Here is a 17,458-nt window from a genome sequence, read left to right as displayed (position 1 = left end):
AGTTGTTGGTTCTGGGTTAGAAATCAGCGACAAGGGCCGACTCGGGGGAGAACAAGGAGATGACGAAAGCGCAACAAGAAAAGAAGAAAACGCAACAAGAAAAGAAGAGAATGACAAGGAGGAAAAGAAGAAGAAGGGCAAGATGGAAAAAAATGACAAGGCCGAGAACATAGAAAACGGCAAGAAAGGGGTAGTATATGAAAACAAGGCAAAAGAAGCGAAAAATCGTGTAACAAAAGGGGGGGAGGCACCACAGCCAGAAACGAAGAAAAACGAGGACGATGACAAGCGACCTGAACATCGTGATCTGGGAAAGGAAGGCGAATGGTGAATGGGAAAAAGAAAAGGACGGAGACTGGAGGCAACGGCTCGCGGGTTTGATTTGTTTTCTTGCCCAGGCAGAAGCTCTGTAAACCAAATTGTTGTTGTTTGGTGATGAAATTGTGCTTGGGGGGAGTTGAGCCTGCGAGTTGATGATGGGAAATTACCTACCAGGTAGGTCCTTGGGTTAGAGGAGGTATTTGAATCGGCTGCGACTTCCGAGGGCCGAGCCCCCTTCTATCTGTGGTCTTCTTTACAATTGAACAGAGTCTTTCAACGTTGTGAAGCACCGCCTGTGCTAGAACAGGGCAAGCCCTCGATGCTGATGTGACATGTCAGATGAAACGAAAGTTGAGGTAGGTGGGCAAGGACCTACGCAACGAACAGGAAGGCTAAAAACAAGAGACATCACCCTAACTAGCGTCTGCCAATCAAAATAACGACTGAGAGTTAACAAAGTATACTTTATCTGGCATGGTCAAAGTTGTTTGAGAAGGAGAATGCATTTCCTCGATGGGGGGTCCGGAGGGTCATGGTTTTAGGCTTTTAGCAAGGCCACAAGCCCACAATTAGAAAGCCAAATTTACCTTTCCCACATGACCAAGCCAAGCTGCAAGGCAGAAAATGCCGGGGTGCGGCTTATATTTTCATTGACCAGATTTTCATCCTGTTCCTTGATTTAAAAGTCCCCTGGATAATTCTCGCACGTGCAACGGATGGCCGGCTGGGGGGTTCCATCACTGCCCGAGGTGGGCCGACCAGGGAAGGACGTACCTACCTTGTTAGGACAGATCGGTTGGCCTGGGCCAATGAGAGCCTCAGAGAAACCGATCAATGAACGAGCCAACAACGTTAAAGCTAGAACCTGGATGGAGCCCGGACCGCTGCGAGGAGACTGAGAAGAAGAAAACAAACCGGCTCACAGGATTGTTTGCGATCAACGGCTGAGGCAAAAGTACAAGGGTAAAAAAGAAGGACATCCGAAGTTTGTTCTATGGTAGGAATGCGAACAGGAAGCTTGCGGTAGTTAGAGAAATAACATCCTGGGTCTTAGAGGAATAGAGAATGCCGATATAGAGGTTGAGGGGACGGTAGGCCGAAATGTAGCTGGTAGGTCGCATTTTGGGTAATCAAAGTATCCCGTGGCCAGTAGCAGGATTTGGGAACCTCAATGGCCCCAAGTTCGAAGGACCAAATTGATGAGAATTACACCACTCGAATAAACAGATAGAGGGCATGGGTCTCAAAATCTGCAGCCGGGTTTAATGTCATTGCCACACATTTAGAATAGAACCAGTGTCGGGAAAGCTACTTAGGTATATTATTACCTTCAAGTTATCACCCATCGCCATTCAGAAACAACACATTATCAGACTCACAACTAATGTCACCAGAACCGGTGTGACCACAACCGGCGTGACGCGACTCCATTCATAAGTGAGAGTTTGATAGGCCGTCCCCCACTGATACTGTCTGGGGAAGGTAGGAGCTCTCTAAGGTACCTATCTAGGTACCTACCTGGTTTGCAGCCGGTGGTAAATCTAGTCCAATAAGAGGCAGTTCACACTTGTTGTACACCGAACATAAAACTTGAGATTCAATATCTACCTTCGGACGTAACACACATTGAACAACAATACCTCGGCCGGCAATAATTGCTAGGCATCTCTTCATTGTTATGAGAACTTACTTGCCTGCCGTATGACTCAGGCCTAGTTTTGATTTGATTCAGACGGTGAATATTCTCCTTCACATATGGGCCTTCCACATCATGCCCGAGTAATACATACCCACCTACATGTATTTAAAGTGCTTCATTTTCCACTAAAGCTCTTCTTTGTTGCCGCCATGCAGTCACCTCAATCTGCCATCATTCGCACACAGACTCAACAAACATCTCTTGGGCCACCGTCACAATGCTACCTTCTCAGGAATACTACACGGTGGGCCGGACCCTGACACTCACCAAACTCCCGGGACAGAGCGTTCTGTCTTCGCCGGCAATTCTAGTTCGAATCCGGGAGTTGAAAAGCCGGACAATGTCTTGCACCATGATTGTCGACATTGAAAAAACCGACAATGAAACCGATACTGGAACCGACACAGACAACGGCGGCCCAGCGACGAAAACCGGATTCCTCAAGTTGTACGATCGAAGATTTGCCCGCTCGATGCGATCGCAGGAGGGCGTCGGCAAATGGAGACCTGCCATCGAGAATATATACGTGGAATCAATTCGTACCGGCTCGATCCAGCAGTTTGCCCATGACCTTCGTCACGTTGAGGGTTTCCGGGCTACCCTGGACGAGCGGGACGATCTGGACGTTCTGGACACCGCACAACGCGAAGCGTATGCTAACGACACGATGGTTCGGGACTATACAACCGAAGTGTCCATCTACAACGCACTCCACGACCAGCAAGGCAAACTGGTGCCTCGCCTTCTTGCCGCTGTGGACCTCGACCTTACCCCGCCGGGCGCCGAGAACGATGAGCTGTTCCATATCAAGGGTATCCTGCTAGAGCATATCGAAGGCTTCCCCATGTCAAGGTTTACAGATAAGATGCCCCCGTCGACATGGCAAAACATTGTTGACCAAGCCATCGCCGCCGTCCACGTTCTTGGCGACCACTATATCATGGATTCAGACCGCCGCCCTGAGAACTTCATAGTCAGGCCTGACAAAAACGGGGAGTTTCGAATCACTGAGGGCGAAGCGGACGAGGTGGGTATGGTGTGGCAGAAAGAGTTGGCCATCGATCACGGATTTCACTTGAACTACGAGCAGTCGGATAGATACCTAGATGTGGGTTTGGAATATGCCCGAGCCCTTGCCCAGGCCGATATAGATCGATACGAGAGGGAGAAAGCCGAAGCAACGAAGGCGAAGACAACAGATCAAGAGGAGTCGTAGCTTAAGGATTATAGGTGGACATCCATCTACTGCCGCTAGCCGTTTGTAAATCTCTGCCTCTCGATTCCTCGACTGGAATGGAGACAATCCAAGTTAGGAAATAGTACCCATTGAACTAGACGGTTTCGTTGTGGCATTCTCGTCGAATTTCCCCCCACGTCCATGCCATTCAGTGTTTGGCCTGCACTGCGAGCCTGAGTCCAGGCCAATCCGTTTTATTTTTGCGGCTGATTACCTACTAAAGTTCCTCTGCCCAACAATACTATCTTATGCTCAAGAATCATCTTGAATTACATTTTCGCGCTGTGATAAAGGCTGGCCGAAGTTTCAGCTATCTCGGGAACACGTCAAGGAGGGATCCTGAGGTCAACCTCCGCTGTCCACCTTGGTACTGAGGTCGATCTCGGTGGGGCCAGAGACTATCAGAACGATTACTTTCGAGTCTTCCTTTTGCCATTATTATTTTAATTCGAGTATCTCTCCCCCAAAGCTTCTGGCCTTTTGACTCCATCATCGTCAACCCGCTCGCCAGATACAAATTGAATAAAGGATGAGCCCCTTCTGAGCTTCACAGTTGCCAGATACTTTTCAGTTCTTCTTCCAAGCCGACATCGGCACGCCAGTGAGTTAGGTAAGTGAGATGAGGTAGCTACCGAGCTCGTACTGTAGCTCCGTACCCACTTCCTCAACCTTGGTTTCTTCTTGGGGGCCACTTATCGGTTACACGACCACCAATCATGCAAGGAAACAAAATACCGATCAGACAGAGGAGGTCACGCTTGTCTTCACCGAGAAGATCTACCTGCCGCGGCTTGCTTGAAGGCTAGTTTACTGACAAACCACTCATCGAGTATATCTCAGTCGACGCTGTCAGGTTGTGTATCTCGGAGGGAGATGAGCCGAACACAACGGGGCGGGGAACATGTATATAGATCACGTAGAACATAGGATATAAATATCTCCTCCTCTCAGCGCACGCTGGTATCGATTGGACAAGCCTAGCATTCCAACTGGACTCGCGGCGTTTCACGTTACCCATTTGTGCTTGGGCGCAGCCTGGCGTCATCGCAATCCACCACACCTACCCGAGGTATTACGACAGGCTCCAACGACCCAGCCCACCAACCTCAACAATGTCCACGAGGAAGCACATCCCCCAAGACATCCTCAAACTACTAGAACACACAAACCCGGCACCCTCCAACGGCCCTTGCACCTCGCTGATGCGGTGCAACGGTGAGGTCTTCCCTCTCCGCGCCCAGCTCCGCCACAGCGTGGATTCTAATCCCGCAACTTGTCAGAGTTTGCGTGGCCTGAGTCTGTTGAATCGTCACCGGGTCCGGTTGCTCAGAAGTGGAAGTGGGAGTGGGAGTACACGGTCAGTAATAGGACCTGGCGCATTGTGTCCATCGCCGAGCCCCGGGGCTGTGCTGACTGCATGCTAGCAAACTGCCACCGCTACTGCGAGTGGTGGCAGTGGTGGTAGCAGTCGAGAGACCGGCTCACAGCAAACAGCTGCCACAACAACCATGACAGTTCCCGAAGGGCAGAGGTGACGGACAGACAAAACCATCTGATGGGGTTCGGGGGTTGGATCTCTCTTGGGGGGTTGCCATCGAGTGGCCTCATTGTTTTGTTGTTGGTTCCAGCAGCGTGTGGGCGGCATCTTTTGCAGTCAGCATTACTGGGGGCCAACTGTTTCTTACGCGGTAGTAGTTGAATCAAGCGCTGCGGGTCGTCGGTCTCCTAAATAGGTATCCCTGGTTTTGACCGCCAGCGTGCTAACACCGTCACATTCCATATTCCTTGGGGCGACGTGCCACGATGCAGGTAGACGGTTGTAGCCACTCCCGTGATGTTTGAGTGTTATGTACTACGGTGGTACAAAGCAAGGTCAGTGATGACGGCGCTTAGATTAGGTTATCCCGGGTAGACGAAGGGCGGAGGGGAGTGATCAGGTACGCTTGATGTCATCGTCAGTGCTGGCAGTTGGTGTTGGCGAAATTGTGGGTACGTCAGTGGTTCCTTTCGGTGAGAGAGAGAGAAATGGCCTGAAATGGCAAGTGCCCAGGCTCCCAGGTCCCAGGCACCCAGGCAGAGCGGGACCTGAAATCCCAATCGCCTGGTCGGTCCGGGGCGAGCATGACCATTTGCAGCCAACCAACGCATGCTTGGCCCTGATGCGACCCACCCCCTACGTCATGATCGTCAAGAACTCCGGGGGCGCCAAGGATGCCATTCCAAGGAAGGTTTGGTTGGCTTTCGACCTGGGAGATGAGCAAGATGAGGTACTCGTAGGTAGATGAGGTCACAGTTCGACCTGCCACGCCATGTCTTGCAGCAGCGTGTTGCACCTCTTTTTTTTCTTTTTTTCCTTTTTCCCCTTCGTGCATTCGTGGGCGCCGTTGCATTCCCTTTCCGCATTCGGGTCGATTGAAGAAGTTCAAATAGGGAAACCCTCCACTCTTGCTTTGCGCCATCTCCTCTGCAGCCAAAAAGAATCCACTCGAGTCCTTGTCACTTGCACAATATTATTATATTAGTTCACCTAATCTGCATATACACCCACACAATGATCATCCGGCTGGCAAGCGAAGCCGATCTAGAGGCCATGACGGCGGTCCTCGTCGGGGCCTCACCACTCGACCCGGTCTACCCCTACCGATTCCCGGGAGGGCACCTCTACTCGGACGAGTTCGCGGCCCTCTGCCGCCGGAAATGCGCTGAGTACCTCGAGAACAGCACCGTCGTGGTCTGCGAGCTGCCCGCCGACGACGGCAGCCCGTCAACGCAGGTCGTCGCCTTCAGCGCCTGGGACATGCCCGCCGCAGCACAACCCCTGAAATCGCGCCGCGAGAGCGCCCTCGGTACGTGCAGTGACGTCACCGGCCCCAGTAACAACCACACCCTTCCCACCCCAAAAACAACACTAACCACCACCCCCCGCCCCCCAGAACCAACATCACCCACCTCCCCAACCCACCCCGCCTCCCCGACCACCATCGGCCACCTCACGCGGCAGTCCGCCTTCCGCGCGGCGCTCGAGAAGCACAAAACCGCGCTGTTCGACGCGCGCTACGGACCGCAACGCCAGCAACCACAACCCCACCACCACCAACAACAACGCCCACCACCAACAGTCCACAACCACCACCACGGGCACGTCTTCCTCAAGATCCTGCTCACCCACCCGGCCTTTCAGCGCCGCGGCGCCGGCACGGCGCTGACGTCGTGGGGCATCGCGCAGGCCGCCGCCCTCGGCGTGCCCACCACCGTGTTTGCCAGCCCCATGGGCCTGACCTTGTACCGCCGGCTGGGGTTCCGCGAGGTCGGTCGTTTCCGGGTGCAATTGGAGGGGGAGAGGGATTTTTTGGAGATTCCGGCGCTGGTGAGGCCGGTGGGGGGGTTGGGAGGGGGGATGAGGGAGGTGGAGGGGGCGGTGGGGTTGGGGTTTTGTGGAAGGAGAGTGGGGGATTGTGTTGGTGATGCTGGTGCGGGCGGTGTTGTTGCTGGGTGGGGGGAGGGTGCGGTTTGTGCTTGAGCCGGTCTTTGAGAGGCGGGGGGTTGTCGAGGTGGGTTTGGTCGTTTGGGTCTTGGTTTTGGTTTTGGTTTTGGGTTTGGTCTCGCATCGCGTTTGGGAGGGTCGATTGGTTCGGACTAGATATATTGTTTTTGCGAACGGAGTTTGGGGTACATGGTATCTTACCCGGGGTGGCATCATTGCATGGATACACGGATACGGCGGGGAACAGAGGGAGGATTGCGCTGCGTTCTGCGCGGGTTGAGGGCGTCGCGAGGCATCCGAACCGCGTACACTATACTGGAAGAGCAGGGCTCGTTGTATAAGAAAGAGCCTTGGTTTTGTTGCTTAAAGCTAGATTTCTCGGTCATTGGAATAAATGTTTTTATACCGTGCATTATTTGAAGCCTTGGACCCGTTGGGTTGGAGATGATGAACTGCAGTTGGATTTGAGTTGACGCAGGGACATGCAACCGGAGGAGATCCCGGGTCTCATACAGTGGGTAGCTGCGGCGGTTGAACTGTGGATCACCACTGTACGCTTATCTCAGCTCGGCGTTCATCGGAAATATTTCGACGTCCTCACGCCACCTCCATCTTCACATCCTACATCGCCAATGCTACTTTCCCCACCACCTCCGCCGGCAGCATTTGCTCATGGCTTCTCCACCCTTCGTTTGCGGTAGCTGCGCTCGCACGCTGCAATTAAGGACTATATCTCGTACCACGCTCCCACGAACCCGCCGTCACATCTCCCAATCCCGCCCCGCATCCCTCCCCGCGAACACGACGAATGCATCCCCACCGACGAGCCCCCAAGATGGCGCCTCAAAAACATCAACACCTTCCGAACCTTCCGACGGGCAACAGCCGAATGCCAACCCCGAACCCGGGCCCATGACAACCCGCCTACGGCAAGCCACCGAAGACGCCCTGCTCACCGGAGGGCGCGCCGGCCGCCGCGCCGTCGAAGAAGCCGGCTTCAGCGAGGAGCTCAAGGCGCAGCTGCTCGACAAGGTAGCTGCCGCCAAGTTCAACCACGAACACTCCTCCACGCTGGCCCAAGCGGGAATCACCTCGCGCCTCCCCGACTCGGCTGGGCTGGGCACACGCGCGATGGCCTCGGCCCAGCCTTGGACGGGGCAGGAGAGCACCGAAGATACTGTACTGCGGATGCTGGATGATGCACGCAAGCCACTGGGGCCGGGGCTGCGTGGGAAAAGCAAGCCGGTTATTCCACAGCCCGTTGACATGCGCATTAGGAGAGAGGTCGGCGTGACACCCGGGCGGAGGGCGGCCGGCGCACGGGACAAAGCACAGGCTTACGTGGGGATGGGGATCAAGGATACTGGGCTGAGCGAGAAGGAGAGGGAGGCCATGAGAAGGGAATTTAAAGAGCGCTTTGCGCCGGGGGCGAGAGCGATGCCGAATACCGTGTCCGGGCTGGCGGCCTTGGCCAACGAGCGGATTGAAGACGCGATTGCGAGGGGGCAGTTCAAAAATATCCCCCGGGGGAAGGGGATTGAGAGGGACAGGCGGGCAGACAACCCGTTCATCGACACCGTGAGTGTTTCGGCCAACCACTACTACCAACCGCGCCCGCACTCTGACCGCCGTGACAGACGGAATACATCATGAACAAGATGATCAAGCGACAGGACCTGGTTCCGCCATGGATCGAGAAACAACAGGAGGTGGCCAAAACGGCGGCAAGCTTCCGGGGCCGGCTGCGAAACGACTGGAAACGCCACGCCGCGCGCATGATCTCCGCCCGCGGCGGCACCCTCGAGGAACAGATCGCCCGCGCGGAGGCCTACGCGCGTGCCGAAGAGGCCCACAACCCGCGCCGGCGCCACCCCGACCAGATCGCGGTCCCGACCACCGCGACCAACGATGCGGTCATGACAGTGGCCAGCGGCTCCCCCAACCCAACCACCAACCCATCCCCATCACCCCCTTCCACCACCACGACCCCCTCCACCTCATCCTCCACACCCCCCTCCCCCTCCACACCCCTCCCAACCCACCCCTTCCGCGATCCCACCTGGCAAGCCGCCGAGTCCTCCTACCACACCCTCGCCATCGCCAACCTCAACTCCCTCACCCGCGCCTACAACCTCATGGCCCCTGAGCTGGCGCGCAAGCCCTATTTCTCGCTGGACCGGGAACTGCACGCCTGTTTTGCGGATGTGGCGCCGCAGGTGGCGGGGGAGATTCGGGCGCGTGCGTCTGGGGGTGGGGGGAAGGGGGTGAATAGGGGGGTTTTGGGGTTGAGTGGAGGGGGTGGGGGTGGGTTTGGTGGGTTTGGGAGTGGTGGTGGGAGTTCTGGGGGTGGTGGGGTGGGGGAGTTGTTCTCTCTTGGGGGCGCTGGGTCACGGATTAGTGTGGCAGAGGGGAGGGAGAAGGAGTACGGTATGAAGGAGTTTTGGCGGGATTTGTGGGGGAGGTTTGCAAAGAAGTAATTACCTCCCTACCTAAGTCCTAGATAGGTAGGTGATGCGGGAGAGCGGGGTGGGTGCGCAACTGTGGAGTGTCGCGTGTGTGATATCCCGTTTACGGCGTCTCCGGGGGCCCGGAGAAACCGCGACTACAAAGTAGATAAACTATGCGGATTGCAACGGCGATCACTGTACATAGATAGTTCACTTGGCCACGCGCAAGGTGGTGCGACGGGTGCGGCGCTGTGCTTTGCCGCTCCTGGCGTGGAGCTTGTTTCGCGGCGCCCTCTGGTGGGAGACAAGACTGGCACAGCGATGGAGCTCTATGTTTTGTAGTTGTTGCTTGGTGGACCAGTTGGTCGGAGCAAGGGGTTAGATGGAGTCGAAGCGAAACCGAGCCTCCCTTGAGCTGAGCCGTCTGAAAGGCCATTACACTTATTCCTGTCGTCATCCGCCTTCCCGGCTTACTTCCTTGGCGACAAAGACATTCACTACCTACCTATGACAACAGAACTTGAGATGAGTAAAACGTAACTGGGATAATAGAGTGTTAGGCCATAGTGTTTTAGTACCAATACTGACCCAACAAGCCTTTATTTCCTAATTATCCCCGGCCCAGCCACAATCCTGGTGCATGTGAGTGCCATCGAAAGCTTTTGTGGATGACAAACCGACAACTACATGTAGAACAGTGGGGCAACCATATTTGGTGATCCTTCTGTCAGTGACTAGCACGTCATAGAATACGAGTATAATGGGCATGAACCCCACAGATTGGTGGTATCCACGGTTGCTCGGTAGGATTGCCGCTATTCCTTCCGGCTTAGGTATTGTTGGATCTCTAAAACCTTAGTTTCCAAGCTCTCACTTGATCTGTTTTGCTATCCCAACTAACAGGGGCTACGCCGCAGCAAGACGTTTCTATCCTCGTGGCGCTACGCCGCTGTCCTGATTCCTGCAGTCCTCCCACTGCAACACACTCGTCGAGAACGAGCGGGTCCAATACCCGTGACTAACATACGGGATCGTCCACTGGGCAGACAACACAACATACAACTGGGCGCCGTATAAGCGTTTTCTTGTGTTGTGAGGTGACCATTGATCCGTTAGTGTCCAGTTTGTATTCACAAACTTTGAATGCTATGTATAGAATTATTCCGTGTTGCGTTTTGGCGTAAAAACGATAATACCCGTCTAGAATCCACCAAAATCATTGGATTTACCGAAAGGGGCACAGAAAGCCCACCCAGTATCCCGCTCGCGGCCCGGACAAACGGTGCTCCCCGTGGGCCCGTGGAGTCTTGGGAGCTCGTTGCGGCGCAAGGCCTCTCTCTCGATGAAACATAGCCGCCCTCTCCATGCCTCGACCATATTCAAGTCATGAAATCGCATCTCCGCCGCGGCCCGAGTGTTTTGTCTTGATGGCCCGGACTGGGCCGTGACCCGTTGTCCATTCTCAACTATTTTCGTACACTCAGGCCTTTACGGCATTTCTGTGTGACTGGCGGTCTGGTCCTTCAGGGTTGATGGGAACAGTTTGAAACCTCGCTCTCGGCTGTGCCTTTCTCTTGACGATGCCGAACAGCCGGGAAGCCATTGCGCAGGGTGAGCTCGTCAATCTAGCCAATCTAGCCAGCGCCGCAGTGGTTGTCGGTTTACGAGAGGATTGCGGCATCTTGTTTGATACCTGGCCGACAAGGCCATCTCGAAGGACACGGTGATGGGTCTCTGGGACGGTATCTCGACGCCAAATTGCGTATATAAAGCCGTCTACTTCTTGTCGAATATCATCTTTCCATTCAGCATCACTCACATCATCACATTCACTCAAGACATCAGCACCAACAACCTCACACCATTTCCACACAGCTTCACTTGGTAACCACCCCGAACCCAGACCTCCACTCCCACGTTACCAATAACTTAACTTACACAACGCACAGAACACCAACAACCGTCACAATGGCCAACCGCGGAAAGTGCACCAACAGCGTCACCAACCCCAAGTGGACCCAGTGGAAGAAGGACAACCCGGGCAAGAAGCTCAACCCCCACATGCAGAAGATCGCCTGCACCTGCGCGGCCTTCGTGGCCAAGGACGCGACCAAGCCCGACAAGAAGTGCACCTGCAACCACGACAACAAGCTTCACATGCCTTAAGTCCAGTCGAGAACGACGGGAGAGGGGGGTTGTCAGTGGTTGCCCAGCACGCCGGGGGCAGCTATCACCCGCCTGCTGGTCAGGGGTCAAGTTGCGGATGTGTGTGCTAGCTAGCGGCTATCGCGGGTCGATGGGATTAGGATAGTATGGGTAATACACGCTATACACTGGTCTTATGTCCTGTATCGTCTTCCGTTGCTTTTCTCGATGGTAATGCGGCACTAAACCACAGACGAGGGTACACCTTTTGCGGGATAGACTTCCTAGTGTCATTCCAAATCATTTGGTGTTTCATATGACAACGAAACTTTCGAATCTTGAGGAAAAGGCATATCTAGTAACTAAGCTAGATCTCATTGTTTTCATCATTGTTTAGGCGCACCATGTAAAGTGTGAAAGTGTCATTGACGATGAGGGCAAGGTTGATCTCGTGGTTGTTGATAACCGGATGGAGGTCGTATATTAGGTACCTAGGTATAGATCATTACCATGTCACCCAGAGAGCGGTAGTGAATTTGTGACTTCTAATTTGATATTTAGGTATTTATCCACCCAGCCAAAGCACGCAACACGCTCGCAAAACACAGAACGTTTTAAATCAGCCTGCCTCACCCACGAGTAGCCCGACGCTAATCCCCCCTCTCGATAATCTGCCGTTCCGAAGAATGCGACGGCGCCCGGGACTGTCCTGCTGTGCCTTCCATTGTCGATTCCAGCGTCATACCAGACGCCTCGCCGATGCTCACCAGGTCGCTGCCGCCATCCCCATCCCCGTCCACACCCGACATGGAGCCGCGCCGATCCCTATGCACGGTAACCTCCGTCGTCATCACCACCGACGCGCCGGCGGGTTCCGCGAGCTCCACACTCGGCCGCGCACAGGACCGCACATGCACCGTGTTCCCCATACCGCTGCCACCACCGCCGCCACCTCCCGCCTGACTCTTCCAGTTCCTCCTCTGCTCCCCATCGAGCGTCCCCACGCGCACGCCGCTGAGCTCAACAGGGGTCCGATCATAAGAGCTGTCGTGGCCGGAGGTGCCGCCGCCGCGGGTGATCTCGACGAGGCGGTTGAGGACGCTGAACTCGAGCTTGAGCTTGATGCTGTAGGCCAGCGCCTTGCACGACGTCTGCAGGTCGTACAGGCTGGCGTACTCGAGCGCGAGGATCGTCGCGTCCAGCAGCACCACGATGATGTTCACCGCGATCAGGTGCGTCATCAGCCACCGCGCGCCGCCGCCCCGCCCGCCACGCCCGCTGCCGCCGCCGCCGCCGCCGTCTAGCATGCCGCCGCTGCTCCGCGTCCGCATGAGTTCGACGGTTTCGTGGATGTACAGTGCGGAGATGATGGCTTCTTGGATGAAGAAGAGTGTTACTTGGACCCGTTCGTAGATGGAGTAGGGCGCGATGAAGGGGTCGGGGTTGCTGGAGTTGGCGCCGTAGACCATGACGGTGATGGGGATGTGGCAGATGATGGCGTTGGTGATGATCATGATCAGCACCATCCGCAACCTGCGCTCGTTGCGCAGCACGAGGTGCAACCGTGAATACAAGACGACGGATTGGCCCGTCACCATGCAGCACCAGCCGACCACGATCATGGTGACGTAGAGCCAGTTGGGGCAGGGTGATTGCAGCGCCTTGATCAAAAACCCCACACCGTACGGCACAATGCCCCCTGTGGCGACGACAAAGCTCCAAAAGTAGAGGCCACTGCGGCGCTTGAAGGTGGCCATGATGATGAAGGCCAGTTCGCCGACGTTATAGAGTGCCACGCTAATGAAGACGACGATGATGATCAGCGTCGTGCCCGTGGGGACACTCTCCCGGGAGATGCCATTATCCTTCGGAGCCATGGCAGTGAAAGGCCCTACGCTCCGTACGGTTGAGACTGGCAGTCGAAAGAAACCCCCTTGACGAAACGGGGCGCGAAACCGGGCGTGCCCCGGTGGTTGGTATCAGAATGGAGGAGGACAGTCGGGAGGGTGAGGACCCGCGGATTCTGGCGGGTAGTTTGTTTGATATCATGGTCAGAACTTTGCTCAAGAGGCATACATGGGAAGGTGCAGCGAAAGCTTGCCCCTTTTCGTCACATTAAAACCTGATGCCGGGGGCATCGAGAAGCTTGTGATCGCCGTGGCCCCAGCGCCTTGGAAAAACGACTGCAAAAGCACAATTGCCCGAAAGCAGGTTAGAGCCAGCCATTATGCGAATCCTTTCATCCTAGTGACCCAGGCTGTCGGTTAGTGCGAGGGGCGAGGCCTGGTTCGGTCTCACCGGTGTCAGGGGCGCCACCACTCCTGCATCTGCCTTGAAGATCCCCGAGGTCAGAGCACCGTGGCGTCGGAGCTACTGGAATGTTCCGTTCCAATAAACTCAAATCTGACAGATGGCCCTGGAGGCGCTTCAGCCAATGAACGATCCAGAAGATCCGAGAGTCAAGCACTGAAGAATGGATCTTCTGGATCCCGGGAGAGATCCAGAAGAGCCAGGTTTACGAAGGTGTGTATCTGGGGGCAGAGATAGTAAACAATCACTCGTTACGGAGGACCCTAGGGGTTTCTTTGGCTTGCACCGGAGACTCCAGTCCGCTCCTGACTGAAGACATGACTGTCATACACAGTATAGCCTTTGGCCATACCGAATTTAGCACCCTTGTTTGCCTTCAGTCCGCCTGAATTCTTTTAGAGTTGAGTCTAGGAGAGATTTGTCACAATCCTAGCGGCTCGGCAGTCCAGTCACTCACCTTGTCACCGTGGATGGTGGTCCATCGAATCCCGGAACGGGACCGACGTCGGCGCTGCACCGATTGGTCTCTGTCCTTATTAAGACCGCTAAAAAGCTTGAGTGCAACAGCCCCCGTCGCCGGTAGCTTGCCTCTTCTGGCCAGTCCCGCTGAGCATCTCGGGCAGAACGTTGCTGGTCTGGTCCAATCCGACTAGTTCACTTCCAAGACAGCTAGTTGGGCATTTTTGAGGCTGAATTGGAATGGTTGATGACTTAGGGGGCACGCTTAAGTGGTATATAACTGAAAATTACGTATTAAGATGGCGAGGATAGTATCTTGAAGTGCAAGCTCCGTGTCGGCGAGATTCAGTCGGAAATTAGAGCCCCCCCTATATCCGGATCCGAATATCAGTGACGGGCCCGAATGGTTTGTACCCGACCTAACGAGCAGCCTTGGCCGGTAGTGGGATCGACGATTGTCCATGAGAGGCGTGGCGAGCACTAGCGTAAATCTTAACCTGAGGACTGGGAAAAAGAAAATGTATTTGAGGATTTCTTGCTCAACGCGCGACACGTGGAGTCTTGAACTCTACGACCGTCTGGGGAAGTGGGGATGTCGATGGCTCGACGAAAAGGTTCCATTGTTCCATTGGATACCGGTGAAGCGGAGTGGGCCTGGTGTGTTATGCATACCTTGCATTAAGAAGGAGTTGTCTCTCGCTGACGGCTTGTTCCGTGAGGAGCCCAGGCGTTGCTGAAAAATGACCTGTTTGTCGCCGAGAACGACCTACCCTCCATCACACAGCTCCCGGTAGAAGGGGGCAGGCTGGTCTCCCTTGAGGACACGGTGAACGACAACGGCGAGAGGGTGTCGGGGCAGCTGGCTGGCATTTCTTATGGACGGGAGCTGGAGGTTGCCCTGTAACGATGGACGGAGCAGGAACTGTCATTTGAACCCTCAAGAAATTAAAACGCCGCGCCAATGCCGTGATATCCAGCGTCTGCTCTAACAAAGCAGATGACCCAGTATTGTACAGTCGCTTGCCCATACTTCCCAACCCCCCTTCACCCCCACCCTCGACCACCAAACCACCCTTCCTTCACCTCACGTCCTCCCCCTCGCCCATCTCAACATCCGGATCCACCTCCGTCCCCAAATCCCTCTCCTCCAAAAACTGCCTCCCCACCAACCCATCCGGCAAATACACCTGCCGCACCCTCCCATCCCTATAATTCGGCGGATACTTATACTCCCTCCCATAGCCCATATCCCGCATCAGCCTCGTCGGCGCATTCCGCAAATGCACCGGCACGGGCAGCGCCGCCACCCCCGGCTCCTGCAGCGCCGACAGGGCGTTATTCAGGCCCCTATACGCACGCGTGCTCTTCGGCGCCAGACACAGCGCGACGGCGCAGTGGGCGAGCGGGATGCGCGCCTCGGGCATGCCTATCTGCTGCGTGGCCGTGTAGGCGGCGGTCGCGAGGGGGAGGAGGGTGCTGTCGGCGAGGCCGACGTCCTCGGACGCGATGACGACCATGCGCCGCGCGATGAAGAGCGGGTCTTCGCCGGACTGGAGCATGCGCGCGAGGTAGTAGAGGGCGGCGTCGGGGTCGGAGCCGCGCACGGATTTGTGGAAGGCCGAGATGGTGTCGTAGTGCTGGTCGCCGGCGCGGTCGTAGACGAGGGTTTTGGTGAGGGCGGCTTTGATGGATTCTTTGGTGACGGGTTCCGAGTCTGGGGCAGGGGGGCGGTTGGTGAGGGAGAGGGCGAGTTCGAGGAGGTTGAGGGCGGTGCGGGCGTCGCCGTCGGCGAAGGAGGAGAGGTAGCGGAGGAGTTCTTGGTCGATGAGCGGGGATAGCTCGAGGCCTTCTTGCTCGACTTCTTGTTGGAGGGCGCGGAGGAGGATGTGCTGGATGTCGTCTTCGGTGAGGGACTGGAGGGTGAAGGTTCGGCACCGGCTGAGCAGCGCTGCTTGGACTCGGAAGCTGGGGTTTTCCGTAGTCGCGCCTATTAGAGTGATGGTCCCCGCCTCCACCGGCTTCAGAAATACGTCCTGCTGTCCCTTGTTGAATCTGTGGATCTCGTCGCAAAAGATGATGGTCCTCCTCCCAGTCAGACCCAGCTCGTTCGCGGCCTCGGCAAACAGCTTCTTGCACTCAGCCACCCCAGTGCTCGTGGCATTGAGCTCAATAAAGCGACATCCCACACGGCGCGCGATACACCGCGCGATGGTTGTTTTCCCCGTGCCCGACCCGCCCCAGAGGATCATGCTGGGCACGCGGTCCGACTCGATCAGGGAACGCAGCACCCCGTTCGGCCCGACCAGGTCCTGCCCAAAAACATGATCAAGCGTGTCCGGTCGCATGCGCTCAGCAAGAGGCGCGGTACGGGCGTTCTTGGACCGTTTCGCTAAGGGTGCGCCTGACCCGCCTGCGCCGTCGGCCTGCCTTGGGTCGGCTACCGGTGCCGCAGGCCCCTCCCCGCCATCACCGTTTCTTGCATCTGTCGGGGAGCTGGTGTATCCCGGCCCGTCGTCATAGCTCCGCTTGGTACCAGCTTTCGGCCCAGCATTGCCATTGCCCTGGAGTGTGGGCGCTCTCGCGGTCGTGAGCTGTCGCTTCGCGGCGGGGGTCTGGAAGAAGGTCGAAGCGGACCGCTTTTTCTGTGTCGAGCTCGGTGGTTGGCTTTGGGTGTTGCTCTGGGTATTGTTCTGCGAGTTGCTTTCCGCGCCTGTCGTCGGAGGGGAAGCGGTCGGGTCCTTGGAATCGTCGAGGAGGAATGTCTGGCAACCCGAATCGATGTGGCTATTGATTTCGGTGGCCTTGACGCCCCGGTCGCAGATGGGGCAGACCACCATGGTAAAGGAAGGAGAGCAATTCGGCAGCCAATGGCAAGAATATGGGAGTTTGTCCAAGAAGGGGGGTAAAATGGGAAGCTGTTCAGCCAAGATTATTCGCAAGTCAACATCCAATGTCAAAGATCAAAGATGGGTTGTGCGGACACTCAGGCGCGGATGTTTAATTGACCCAAACGCGACTTTTGGCCCCACTCTGCAAGGTCGCGGCCCGCCCGGCAAAGCCAGAGCTGGGATCAGCGTGGGGTCAGCTTCCGCTCCCGCCCCGCCCCTCCAGAGATCGGATTGCCGTGCTGCGAGACGGGATGGTCAGGTTTTGGGGTCGGGGAGCAATGTAAAGGACCAGAAAGCGCACCTCATCAGCTCTGACAGAAAAGTTCAACCGCAATAAATCTAATGTCATTCATTATGCTCGTCCAGAAACTCATATATCTATGCAGGATATATCCATGATCTCGAGCAAAAAAAGAGCGCTACAGCAGCGCATCAACGCCATTCTAATGCACCCAGCAAACGCAATCC

The 17,458-nt window shown here is 55.9% G+C and overlaps 5 protein-coding genes across 5 annotated transcripts; 3 read left to right on the top strand and 2 right to left on the bottom strand.

The window, feature by feature from the left end:
- Positions 1–2,372: 2,372 nt before the first annotated feature.
- Positions 2,373–3,236, top strand: F5144DRAFT_497990 (uncharacterized protein; the record flags this gene model as incomplete). The annotated part of the gene is made up of 1 exon (XM_066786242.1): positions 2,373–3,236. One exon carries the CDS (start codon positions 2,373–2,375, stop codon positions 3,234–3,236), a length of 864 nt encoding a protein of 287 aa, XP_066639344.1.
- Positions 3,237–5,808: 2,572 nt separating this feature from the next.
- Positions 5,809–9,218, top strand: F5144DRAFT_498086 (uncharacterized protein; the record flags this gene model as incomplete). Its single annotated transcript, XM_066786249.1, has 4 exons — positions 5,809–6,112; positions 6,377–6,765; positions 7,627–8,319; positions 8,379–9,218. 4 exons carry the CDS (start codon positions 5,809–5,811, stop codon positions 9,216–9,218), a joined length of 2,226 nt encoding a protein of 741 aa, XP_066639343.1.
- Positions 9,219–10,987: 1,769 nt separating this feature from the next.
- F5144DRAFT_580983 (uncharacterized protein) lies at positions 10,988–11,501 on the top strand. Its single transcript, XM_066789407.1, has 2 exons — positions 10,988–11,072; positions 11,138–11,501. Exon 2 carries the CDS (start codon positions 11,157–11,159, stop codon positions 11,352–11,354), a length of 198 nt encoding a protein of 65 aa, XP_066639342.1. The 5' UTR covers positions 10,988–11,072; positions 11,138–11,156; the 3' UTR covers positions 11,355–11,501.
- Positions 11,502–11,983: 482 nt separating this feature from the next.
- On the bottom strand, positions 11,984–13,351 carry F5144DRAFT_614575 (uncharacterized protein; the record flags this gene model as incomplete). The annotated part of the gene is made up of 1 exon (XM_066791774.1): positions 11,984–13,351. The coding sequence occupies exon 1, from the start codon at positions 13,208–13,210 to the stop codon at positions 11,984–11,986; it is 1,227 nt and encodes a 408-aa protein (XP_066639341.1). The 5' UTR covers positions 13,211–13,351.
- Positions 13,352–15,010: 1,659 nt separating this feature from the next.
- Positions 15,011–17,231, bottom strand: F5144DRAFT_334678 (uncharacterized protein). The gene has a single exon (XM_066784158.1). The coding sequence runs from the start codon at positions 16,937–16,939 to the stop codon at positions 15,182–15,184; it is 1,758 nt and encodes a 585-aa protein (XP_066639340.1). The 5' UTR covers positions 16,940–17,231; the 3' UTR covers positions 15,011–15,181.
- Between the last annotated feature and the right edge of the window lie 227 nt (positions 17,232–17,458).

This window comes from Chaetomium tenue, assembly GCF_020726465.1.
Source record: "Chaetomium tenue strain MPI-SDFR-AT-0079 chromosome Unknown F5144scaffold_6, whole genome shotgun sequence".
NCBI lineage: Eukaryota > Fungi > Ascomycota > Sordariomycetes > Sordariales > Chaetomiaceae > Chaetomium > Chaetomium tenue.
Note: the sequence above shows the minus strand (reverse complement) of the source record. Positions and strands in the feature narration are given on the sequence as shown.